This window comes from Poecilia mexicana, unplaced genomic scaffold (assembly GCF_051168715.1).
Source record: "Poecilia mexicana isolate PSO_F unplaced genomic scaffold, ASM5116871v1 scaffold_2, whole genome shotgun sequence".
In the NCBI taxonomy this organism is placed as follows: Eukaryota; Metazoa; Chordata; class Actinopteri; order Cyprinodontiformes; family Poeciliidae; genus Poecilia; species Poecilia mexicana.
In genome coordinates, this window is record NW_028263371.1 from 39,109,652 (window position 1) to 39,121,735 (window position 12,084).

The window sequence follows — 12,084 nt, forward strand, 5'->3', positions numbered from 1 at the left end:
TTTTTCTTAATATCTTGTGAATCATTCAGTCGTTTCCTGGCAAATGTGAATTGGGCCTTTGTGTTCATTTGAGTCAACAGTGGTTTGGGCCTTGGAACTCCCTCCTGAATGTCATTTTGCCCGGTTGCTTTCTTTTTGTTTAATCTTAAACACTAACTAGAAAGAGTCAAACACAAACCACCAGAGCTTCAGATGTTGCTCTGACTTCCCTTGTGTCTCCTGGATGAGGTATCCTTGTGGGTAAAAGCGCTCGTTAGTGATCTCTGAAGTGCCAAAGCCTCAGGAATGGCTTCGTAACACTTTCCAGACTGATGGATGTCTGATGTTTCTCTTATGTCCTTAAAAGTATTTTGATTGGGAAGTTTGTTGTGTCTTGAGATATTTTATTGTACTTTACGTTGCCAGGCAGATCCTTTTCAAAACGTTTCTTGATTCTTTGATTAGACCTGTGTGTGGCTACTAAAATGTATTTAACTCAGCTTTTGTGGTTAATTCAAGTAATTAATATAGAGATTTAAAAAGGCAAGTAATTTTTTTCACATAGGGACCAGATAAGTTAAGATAGTATTTTTAACCAACTGAAATCATGATTTGAGAACTGCATTTTATTTTAATGTCATATGTCTGATATTGAATTTTTTTGTTTTTTTTAATGATGATCTGAAGTATTTAGTGTGGGTAATTAAGGAAAAACAAAATAAATCTAGAAGGATTCAAAAACTTTCTCACGGTGTTACATATTTTCCACTTTTCCATACCGGACACTTAAGTATTTATGTCTATGACTGGATAATCTTCATCCTAGAGAAGAGAACTTGAGGATTTCAGAGTTAATGTAGACCTGTGAGCTACATTACATCTCCAGACTTGAGTCAAACTTGAGTTCCTGGACTTGAGCATAATAAACAGTTCTTTTGTCATGTAAATAGGAGTAAAAGTAAGCAATTAAATGTGGACCTCTGGAGGAAATGATTAATTGCTATCCACTCTAAGGTACCATATTGTTATCAATGAAAATACGCACAGCAGTCAAGGGCTCTCTGTGAGAGTTCTTACAAGTATGTTGCTCAAAAGAAATTAACAGCAGCTTCTAAGTTTGGATTTTTTTATGTTACTATTGAGCAGACATTTTCAATTTAGGTCACAGACTTAAAGTTTGACAGGGATGCACAAATTCCTCTATTACAGGGTGAGTTTAGGATATTTGTTGATCTTAATGATTAATGACATTTTTAGCTTTGTATTAATGACAACATGGTGATCCTTTAAAGTTAAACTGGTGAAATATAACTTAACCCCTGGCAGTTTATTCTACATTATTCTTTACAAAAAAAAAAAGTTTGGGGTTCTTTAAAATAGGAGCAAGTCCTGTTTATTTTATTATGGAATTTGAAAATTTTAAAAGTATTAACAAATCTCTAGTTTGAGTGATCATAAGTGCAAACTAACATTTTTAATAGTGGACAAAGTATGAAGCCTTGTAAATGTAAAAATTAACATCATTAAAATAACTTATTATATATGTTAGAATGTGTTTTTGATAAGATAAATATGTTTAAGGCTCATGTATTAATTTCGACTTTAGGATATTGACTCAAATCCAAAGCAAGACTTGCAGCAATCCGACAGGCTGTCCAGACAGATTGGATCAGATATAAGTCTCTCTTCAGAGACTTGAGACTTGACAAAGACTTTAAAGAATTTGAAGATCGCTTGAAGTAAGAAAACATTTCTTGAGAAAATGTCCTCTTTACACTCATTTCTAAGCCTGCGATGTGTTAAATTAACATTGTTTTGCCTCTTACAAAAAATAAGGGATTTAAAATAGAGGATTTTTATGAGTCCTATTTTTTTCTGAAGGATCAAAAGGCTGTTTACTTTTTCAGAAAGCCCTGGCTACCATTTGGCAGATGAAATGAGGCCTTTACATCAAACAGTCTTATGTCACAAGCTGACATTTATCCCTGATTTTTATGGCTTTGTTTAAATGCGAGGTTTGTCTCAGTCCTGATCTGCTTCACTTTGTTTGATTTTGATGCTTTTTGAACTCGACCTGCCTTCATTCTTACCTGTTGTTTTGAAATGCTTCCGTTAAAAAATATAAAGAATTATGAATTACAGCATTATGTTAGAGGAAGTACAGAATGAACAGGAGAAAAAGAATATGAGCATGTGTAACAAGGGGAATAATCTGGCATTAGTGATTGGCTAAGAGAAACCAAATCAGGATATGAAACAAGAGCCCTATATGCACGGGATGAGCATTATCATGTATTAAATACATTACTCCGCAATGTCTACTTTTTATATGGCGTGCCTGCAAGGGATAACCAAAGACAGAGATTTTGCTGAAATTTACAGACATCTCCCAGATATGATGTTAACACGCAATTTGTTGTCGACTCGAGGAATGACGTGAGTTCATGTTCCATAGCTTGGTGCTGTGTTACTGCTGGCTGTATAACACAAGGCTTCAAACAGAAGAAAATGGTTCTTACCGCACAGTGCAATGCATGATGTGAGTCGCCATTTGCATCTGATTTTGCTCCTTATGTTCAACCCGTTCATGTCAAAAAGGTTTTGCTGCGGGTCAAAAAGGGTTTCAATGCACTCCAATGCAGCCTCCATTCTTGGCTAAAGGCAAATAAAAATGCAACCAAGGAAACAAAAACTGCCTAATTGCATTTTTGATCCTGCCCATTTCTGAGATTCACGTTGGATCATTATTATCACAGGGGCCCAGAGTTCAGCAATAAGGCTAAAGTTTTACTCACCGTATTGTTTTAATCCTCCCGTCGTTTTAGCGTGACGCTCAGGAGGAGCGCGGAGAATGTCACGGTCGGACAGCAACTTGGAAAAAGCGCACACAGGGTCAATGTTACTCTGGCAGACTGTGCACAGAGTAAAACACTGGTAGGATCTAAACGAACTCATCTCTTAAGACTGAGAGAAGGTTAAGGTTGAATCGGACTGTAATTGAATCTAAATCACACTATGCGATTAAATTTAGACTGCATTAGAATAAATAGTACTGGTCTGAAATGAATTAGGGATTCAGATGGATGTGAATTTAGACAGGCAAGAGGATCCTGGGTTTCAATCGTATCCTGGGCCTCTCAGGAAGAAGTTTGATTGGTCTCAGGAGTGTGTGTGGGTTTTTCTGTGTATCTGAGCTTCCTCCCGGAGACAATAATAATAATAATAATAATAATAATAATAATAATAATAATTAGATTAACTGGACACTCTGAATTGCAGTCAGGTCTGAGTGTGAGTTTTTTTTTTTTTTTATTGACATGATTGTCTGTCTTCTGGTTCTTTATGTTTCTCTCTCATGCACTTATTCTCTGTCCATGCTATGACCAGCTTTTGCTTTCTAAACTTTCTAAAGGATTATCTGTTGAGAATGTAAAAAAAGAAAATTATTCAACAATAATAATTTTTTTTTACAAAATTTACAATAGATTATAGAGATGGAGAAATAATAGACTCATACGTACAGAAAACAAGGACTAGAAACAAAACCTGGATTAACAACAAAAAATTGTTTCCTGACTGAGATTTAGATGAACACCATGCCCTCAAGTTTGTTTTCCTGGGATTCTGCTGAATAATGAAATGATACTGAATAATAAGGAGATGTTCTCCTTGACTCTCGATCTGGTTAACTTGACATTGTGCTGTTCACTGTTGACCCCAGTCGTTCACACAAAACAAAGACTCTGAGCTCTTGCCATAAACAAACCTGTTATTTAAAGACAAAATGCAGAATATATTTCCACAGATTAAAGTTAATTAAAAAATAAGGCTGGTGTTACAAAGTTAAAGCATTAGATCTTCTTTGTCAAGTCACCATTTAAGTGAAAGACTACTTATTCTAAAATTAGACATTATTTTGCAGCTTATTGAGTGATTGTACTTGTACCTCTTCATGTTATCTTTGATTTCTTGGTATTGTCATATTTTGGTTGAATAGGTTTAACTCTTTTTCTAAGTTCGACTTTGAGTTGCCTCAGATTTTCCTGGACTATAAGATAAACTAAATGCACTTAAAACTGAAGCAGTGACATGAACGTACACATTTTTATCTGAGTGCATATTTAGCCTCACAAGTATAGCAAAATGGATGCTAACATGACAGAGGGTCTATGTTCAGTTGTGCTGTTTTGCATGTCATAAATGACTCCCAGCAGGTGCCAGCTTGCCTCACAGTCCTCCGAGGACTTCTCAAAAATGATTGGTTAATTGCCGCAAATGATAATACCACACAATGAAGGGAGCACCTAATCACATGCTTAACAATAAGGCACTAACCAAAAATGATTTGTCTCCTCTTCATCATTTGCAGAGGGTCATAAGCTAAATGCATCTTGATGTTTTTTGCATGGCTGGATTAGAAGGCCTGTTTTTTTGTTTGTTTGTTTTTTTTTTTCATTTGTGAGCACAAATTTTCTGGGCCTAAACACAAACTCACTGTGTTCTTTACTGAGTACACCTTGATATTATAAGATTTGTCATTTATATTATTTAGGTGCTATGTGTGTCCTACCTTACTGCAGTGTTTGTTCACACAGTGAATCACAAGTCCAAGAAGCCCAGATGCTTGTTCACTGAATTATCTACCAAAACCAAAAATGTTTGTTTCATGCAGCTGAACCTAAAATGTGAGCTAGTCTTCTCTTAAATTAAAATGTAACATATATATATTATTTTGTGTTTTGATACATTTTATTCATTGGTCTGAATGGAATAGTGGAATAAACTGACTAACTCTTTGGTTACCTAGCAACAGCCTTTTGAGTAACTTGTGGTTGCCTAGCAGCAACCTGTTGAATAACTGGCCCAGCAGCACTTTAAAGTTTACCTGATAGCTGCTTAAAAATAATAATAAAACAACAACGCAGAGAAGTGAAAACTGCGGATGAAACGCAAAACGTTCACTCAGTTCGTAAAAGTTTTTGACATTAACAACAAAAAACTAATCAATAACTATTGATGTTAAAAACATTTTTTTAGCTATACCATCCAGCCCTTAGAAATAATGAATATTCATTACATTGAAACAATCCAAAGAAAATGTGTTTTATGAACACACTGGTAAAACAGTGAAACAGCATGTAGTTTAAAACACATTTTCCCAGTTGATATATCTTGAGCTACTTCCAGTTTACTACACCCAGATTAACGTACACACTGTTAGAAAGGGAAGGAAACTCTATCTGTACAAAGCCTACAGCATGATGCCCTGGGAGCATTCCCATTGTGCTGGAAGGTCTCAGTGTGGCCTTTCAAGATGGGGTGAGATCTCTAACAGACAGATTATCTGGGGACAACAGGCAGCCTATTCTTCCATTCAAAGTTTTGTAGGAGCAGGTGCAGGAAGTGAATGATGCAGGAGCATATAGAACCTGGCAATTGATGTACCCTTATGTCCTGGCACACAGGGGAATAGTTCCTCTCCGTGGAGTAAAAGAGAGGGCATTATGCTGTCTCCCATGAGACTGACAGGTCAGCTGGGACCAAAGCAATGCCATACATAACCTCTGGTTGTAGCCTGTGTTGCTAAAGGAGGAATTCCCCTTTTGGGAAATGTATTTGCTCGGGGGTGACAAAGCCTTTGTGGGTTGGTTCCTTGTTTTGCCCATGTTATGGAAAAGGTCCTTGCCCTTAACTCTGTGTAAGTTTTGAGCCACTCATACTGTTGCTGTGCAAGGCTGTTAAAAGAGTAAATGATGCACACCTACCACCACCCACGTTCAGGTTTGAGGATAATTAGTTTAGGTTAAGAATGTCCTACAAATATTTCTGAATGCAGGTCAAATTTGCATTTTATTCTGTACACATTGTAATAAGACTACTTTTCTTCTAACTGTGTCTAAAACCCGAAATTATTGAAGGCCATTTCAGGAAAACATCTGCAATGGCTCTAAGATAAATCTGTTGACCGCGTTGACTTTAAACGCTTTGTTGGGTTCAGTCCTTGCAAACATGAGAGATTCTCTCAACTCAATATGGATAAAGCAAAACAGAAAATAAAGAGCATCTAGTTCATTTCATTTTTTTTTTTACTGAGACCTAGCATATATATATATATATGTGCTCAAAAAAATAAAGGGAACACTCAAATAACACATCCTAGATCTGAATGAATGAAATATTCTCATTGAATACTTTGTTCTGTACAAAGTTGAATGTGCTGACAACAAAATCACACAAAAATCATCAATGGAAATCAAATGTATTAACCAATGGAGGCCTGGATTTGGAGCCACACACAAAATTAAAGTGAAATGTTCGCTTTATTTTTTTGAGCAGTATATATACTGCTCAAAAGTAAAAAAAAAAAAAAAAAAAAAAAAAAAATATATATATATATATATATATATATATATATATATATATATATATATATATATATTTTTTTTTTTATAAATATAAAATATATATATATATTTATTTTTTTATTTTTTTATGTTTTATTTTTTAATATATATATATATTTTTTTTAGAAAAATGTTTATTTTTTTCTAAGAAAAATACAATTCTTTCTAATTTTTTTAAAAAAAATTTCAGAAAAAAATACAATTTTAGTGTTTTTTTAAATGCTTTATTTTGTCTCAGGCTGCATTTTTGCTGCAGTTGGCTTTGTTATATTAAGATTTTATAAAAGTGCTTCTTTATGTCATGTTTTACTCACCATTGTATCGGCTCTAAAAATAGATGTCAACCTTCTGAAATCTGTGCCGTGCACCTGGTGATGCTGTGTTTCAGAGAGGATGTTGGTTAATACCTCAGTATTGACTGACAAACTGGTGACTGCCCAGCAACAAGCACATTCATTAAACAGTGGATATTAGGATCAACAGGATAACTGCACAGCCTCGTGTGAATCGATAGCTGTAGAGGTCATGACGGCGTATGAGCGTGGTATAAATGCGTGTGTGTGTGTGTGTGTGTGTGTGTGTGTGTGTCTGTGTGTCTGTGTGTGCGTGTTTATGTGTGAGTATCATCCAAAAAAAAACATTTCCTAACTCATCAATATCCTCTCACCTCTCTGTCTTCCACCTAGATGGTTTATAAGCCCTGGCTGTGTTCTCAGTACTTCCAGACCACCCAGATACACTGCAGCAATCGAATCCCCTGTGGCCAGTACTGCCTGGAGGTTCAGCAGCGCTGCCCCTTTGTCCTCCCTGACAATGATGATCTCATTCATGGAGGCAGCCCAAGTTTTGTATGCACAGGTAAAATTTACTTATCTCATAATATGTAATTCAGGTTTTTTTTTGTCTGTTTTACCAATGTGTATATCTGTGTTTGTAAATTTAATGTTGTCTCAAAACATACAACTACACTCTTTATAATACACTTACATCTTGCTCTTGCTGTTTTTATGCAGCAGTTTGCCGAAGTACAAGCCTAATGTTAGCATGTTTTGCACAGTTAAGGTCAGAATAGTTACTTCCCCGGATGAAATCACAGAAAAAGCTCACTATTTCCTTGGAAATGACCATAATAAAACTTCTCATACTTGCATTGCCTCCAAAGAAACCAAGACTAAATCTTTACAATTCTGTATATGCTCTATGTATTTTATTGAAGTGTTTAATTGTAACTAGAAAACTGAAAAAAATGTGCAATAGTGTGGCCTCTCTGTGTAAATAGTGTTAAAACAAATGGCAACACACTTCCACTGACCTGACTGCAGACAAAACTTGCAGAATAAAATAGTTATTTTGCTTCAGACACAAAGAGTTTTTTAGCAGGTCACACAACACGGTCAGGCCTCAAGCTGCTGCAGCGAGCCTTTCTCCATCACTGTGAACCTCATTATAAAGAGTGAAAAAAGCTCAGATTCTAAGAGGAAATCAAGACACAATCAACAAAATAATTTACAGCTGGAATACAGTTTTCCAAGCCGGCCCTAAGAAAATAGATGCTACTGTTAAAAACTGACCCTGCAAATCAAGGCTGCGTTTCACCAGGGATGAAGCTACGCAGTCAGAGTACACACCAGCTACAGGTGTTTTACCAGAACTAATCATTTAAAAACACCATAATCTAAACCCTTGAGCTAAAACCTGGTGTCAGACTGGAACACCAAGTCTTTAAAACATTAACAGGATTCTTGCATTCAATTTTAGCACTATTTTAATATCCCACCAGATGAGCTAAGAGTCTTATTGTTGACAAATACCAGTATACAAAATTAGCGGTTTATAGCTGTAACAAACGTTTTCTTTATCGCCACACACACACACACACACACACACACACACACACCCCCACACACACACACCCACACACACACACACACACACACACACACAAAGCCAGCTTTCACCCACCATGCAAAGCCATGTTACTGTAAAACTCTGCTCAGCGACATTGTGGGGTTCTATTTCATAGCTTATGCTGCCTCCTGGTGGTCATGTGGAGCAACACATTGGTGGCTGTTTTCAGATCCGATTTATGAAAATAAGCATATTTGGCTGCATTTGGTGGTTTGAACATCAGTGTTTTGCTTTATCATGTTTTATTAAAATGAACAAAGTAAGGCTGAAATTCAGTGTTTTAAATCTTTTTTAGCTGCCACCTTCCAATGATCACAAGCATTTTTTTTCCCATGGAGAAAAATGCTTCCCCTCTCTATCACCCTGGATTTTGAGAGGATTTTCCAAGTTTTTCATTGACCAAAAAAAACAACCATAAAAAATCTAGTCAATATCAGACTGTTATTTTGCAAAGGTTTTGACAAGCAGTACGCCAGGATGAAAATAAAACAATTAAGTCATTTTCTCCCTTATCTTCCCTAAAACATTCAGGGTTGCTGGAAGTATACCCATCAGGTGTTGACCCAAATGCAGAGTGCTGCGATGTGCGGTGGGATTCAAAAGTGGACAACCGTTCCAGAGGGACCCTAAAAAGAACTCACCCGCCATGCCAGCATCGTACCTCCCTCAGCTCCTCGGCAGCCTGCAGACTGTGTAACAGCCGGCTCAAACTCTGCCTGCTGGTCCTGGTCCTCCTACACACTGTTGCCAGCCTCACTGCATCCCACAATGCAACAGGATTGGGCCTCCCCACCTTCACGCCTCTGGAGGAGAGCCCCGCCAACGAGGAGTGATGGAGCAGCTGAGCGGATATGAGGTCGCAGCGCAGAAGGTGGAGGGGTGGGGAGGCTGGGGGGATTCCCTCGCCATGGCAACCAGCTTGGAAAAATACGACAACGGTTGATGCGAACGGCTGGAGCTGTGTGCCTGTAGACATACTGCAACACTTTATGAGAAACAAAAACACACGGGATACTTTGAGATGAGAGACTCTTAAATCAATCAAAACATAGAAGTGACTAAAGAAACAATCTCCCACAAACTAAGGGACTCAAGCTGTCCCTTTGGTAGAAAAAAAGGGACAATGCCACAACCTTTGTTGAGAGGGAAGGTCAGCTTCCTCGTGGCTGAGTTTCTCTACGCTTTTTTACACTGTGTTCCAATTATTGGTTTCCGTTGCACTGGCTGACTATGGAATAACATAATCATATTATTTCTCTAATGTTCATTATTCGTCTCTTTCGTGGTTCCCACATTCAGGAACAAAATGATTCCTCTAAGTAAGACAGAAAATGTGAAAAAAAAAATAATAGTTAGCAGCAAGTATGTGTGTGTGTGAGAGAGAGAGAGAGAGAGGAAGAGAGCGAAAGAGAGAGAATGAGCGCATGTTGCTATGCCAAAAAGTCTACTTAAAAGGCTAATGATTTCATGGAGAGCCCCTCAGATTTTCTCTGCTCCTCCATGGGGGTTTGGTCATATTCCTGTTAGGATTTCCTTGGGTTTTAATGTGGTTCTGGCTTCCATTAAAATGTATTTGTTTAACTGAGGCTTACAGGCCTTCTTCTCACTTAGTTTTGTGAGACAATATTCACCAGATAACACAATTTAGTATCAAAATACTTTTTTTGTTTTCCTTTAAAAGCAAACACTGGGCTCAGGAAAGTTTTCTAATACTATTTAAAATGTGTCCTTAACCAACCATTGATTTTCTTATGATGACTTTAAAGACGCTTAATTTTCTCTAAACCTAAATGAGAGAAGTGAAATTTGACATTTCCTTATGGTGAAATCTCAAATGTTACTTTGCAATTACGATCAGTTAAGTTTTATTATTATTATTATTATTATTATTATTATTATTATTATTATTATTATTATTATTTAAAATTCGGACACCTTTGTTTTTCTGTATCTATTATCTATTTTATTTTTCAAATGTGAGGTGGTGAACAAAATAGTTTCAGTTTGGTACACTTTATTTAACCCTTGCACTATCTTAAGAGATGAGGGAATTTAGACCCCACAAGTTTTTTACGAGTTTTACTCTGTGCGTGGTTAGGCGGGGTCACAGACCGCACAGACTGACCGCACATGAGCTTTTGCAAGTTTTTTTTTTTTTTTTTCATGTGGTTTTAAAAGTTAACTGTCTTACAGGACAACCCTTGACCCCTTGTTGTCTGAACATTACATTTGCAGTGCTCCTCCTGAGCATCACACTAACACCTAAGACTATGATAGGGTTTAATTATAAATACACACAGTGAGCCCTGCCCCAAACCCCAAATTAAAATAAATAAGAAATACTTGCTCTGAATTGAAACAGTGGATGTTCAGAAACAAAAAAAATAAATAAATAAAAATTTATTCATGTCAGGCTTGGTTACCCCATTTAATCAACCCTAAAACTTAGCACTGTTGACGATTTTTGGTATTGGCAGTTGCCCAGGGTGGCATTTAGAAGGGGCACATCCATATAATAAAATTATTTATGCTTGATCCGTCTCTGCCAAACACACAAAGTACTAGACCTGAACTTCTTAGAGATTTTAACCCCAAGCCCTATTTCATTTAAGGACAACATGATGACTGGATGTTATATTAATCACTTTGCAGAACTAGCAAATCACAACTCTCTTTCAGGTTTTTTAAATTATAATTTGGCTATAGGCCATTACGTATAGCCTTTGCTCATCTCTAAACACAAATGCAGTTTCAATCAGTTTACCTCAGCTAAGCTGGAGCATGGAGGCTCTGCAAGAAGAGGCCACTTGTATTGTCAGAACCACATTTAATCCCAAATCACATCCGGTAGCATGCCCACTGTTTGTATTTCTTTACTTTAAGCATCACAGATTCCATTATGTAAAGGGCTTATTATGAAATACAGAACAAACATTGTCATTCATACAGTCAGACACATTTAAAAAGTCACTTGTTTTACTGTTTGCTTGCCGACAGAGAGGACGACGATGCCTCATTCTTATTATCATGGAAACTTATTCAACTTCAGTGCAAAAGGCCTTTTTTTTACTGCAATTGGAAATCAGGAGCAGAAACAAACGCAGAGAAAGGAACATGTCACTGTTAATGAACGCTCAAAGTCAGTTCAGTTTACTTATTTATTAAGCCTGGGATGCGTGAGCTTAGAAAGAAATGGTGTGACCTCAAGGGCTGACCTCTTTCCTTAGTTCTGTTTCTATTTTGTGTCTCTTTTGATTAACGTGGCTGGAAGATCAGGTATCTGCTAAAAGCGAGGAGATGTTGCTGGATACATTTATTTTCACATTTCAGCGTGTTTTATTATCTGATATGTTCCACCCAGAATCCGATGCCATCAGGTTACAACATTACATGGTGAATTTACTTCCATCTTTATTCCATCAATATATATTTATATACAGGCTTATCTTTACATTTGCTGCTCAGACCTTGCACCATAGCACTCTTCACTATTCCTGTTTGCATGAAAAGCTCCCCATCCACCCATCCTGGTTTAAGTTGTCTACATTCAGTGACAAAAATGCTGCTATGCCAGGGGCCACAACTAGATGAGAGATATATTTATTTATTCTTTTATATTATCGCTGCTGCTGGAGGCCTACAGTACGAGAACTGTTAGATGTACAGGAAACAAAGATGGTTAAGCTCTGGGAGAATTTTTTTTTTTTTTACCCCTTAACTTGTGGGTAGAAGGGTGCTGCTGCTGCTATGTCTGTACCTCTGTATAGATTTTTATTTATATATTTTTTCAGTT

The 12,084-nt window shown here is 36.9% G+C and overlaps 1 protein-coding gene across 1 annotated transcript; it reads left to right on the forward strand.

The window, feature by feature from the left end:
* Positions 1 to 6,612: 6,612 nt before the first annotated feature.
* LOC106927418 (NALCN channel auxiliary factor 1-like) lies at positions 6,613 to 9,872 on the forward strand. The gene is made up of 2 exons (XM_015002967.2): positions 6,613 to 7,241; positions 8,823 to 9,872. Exons 1-2 carry the CDS (start codon positions 7,070 to 7,072, stop codon positions 9,122 to 9,124), a joined length of 474 nt encoding a protein of 157 aa, XP_014858453.2. The 5' UTR covers positions 6,613 to 7,069; the 3' UTR covers positions 9,125 to 9,872.
* Positions 9,873 to 12,084: the final 2,212 nt, after the last annotated feature.

Coding starts and splice junctions, on each gene's coding strand:
- LOC106927418 (XM_015002967.2), top strand. CDS start 7,070: ATGGTTTATAAGCCCTGGCTGTGTTCTCAGTACTTCCAGACCACCCAG. Junction 7,242..8,822: donor CCCAAGTTTTGTATGCACAG/GTAAAATTTACT, acceptor TAAAACATTCAG/GGTTGCTGGAAGTATACCCA.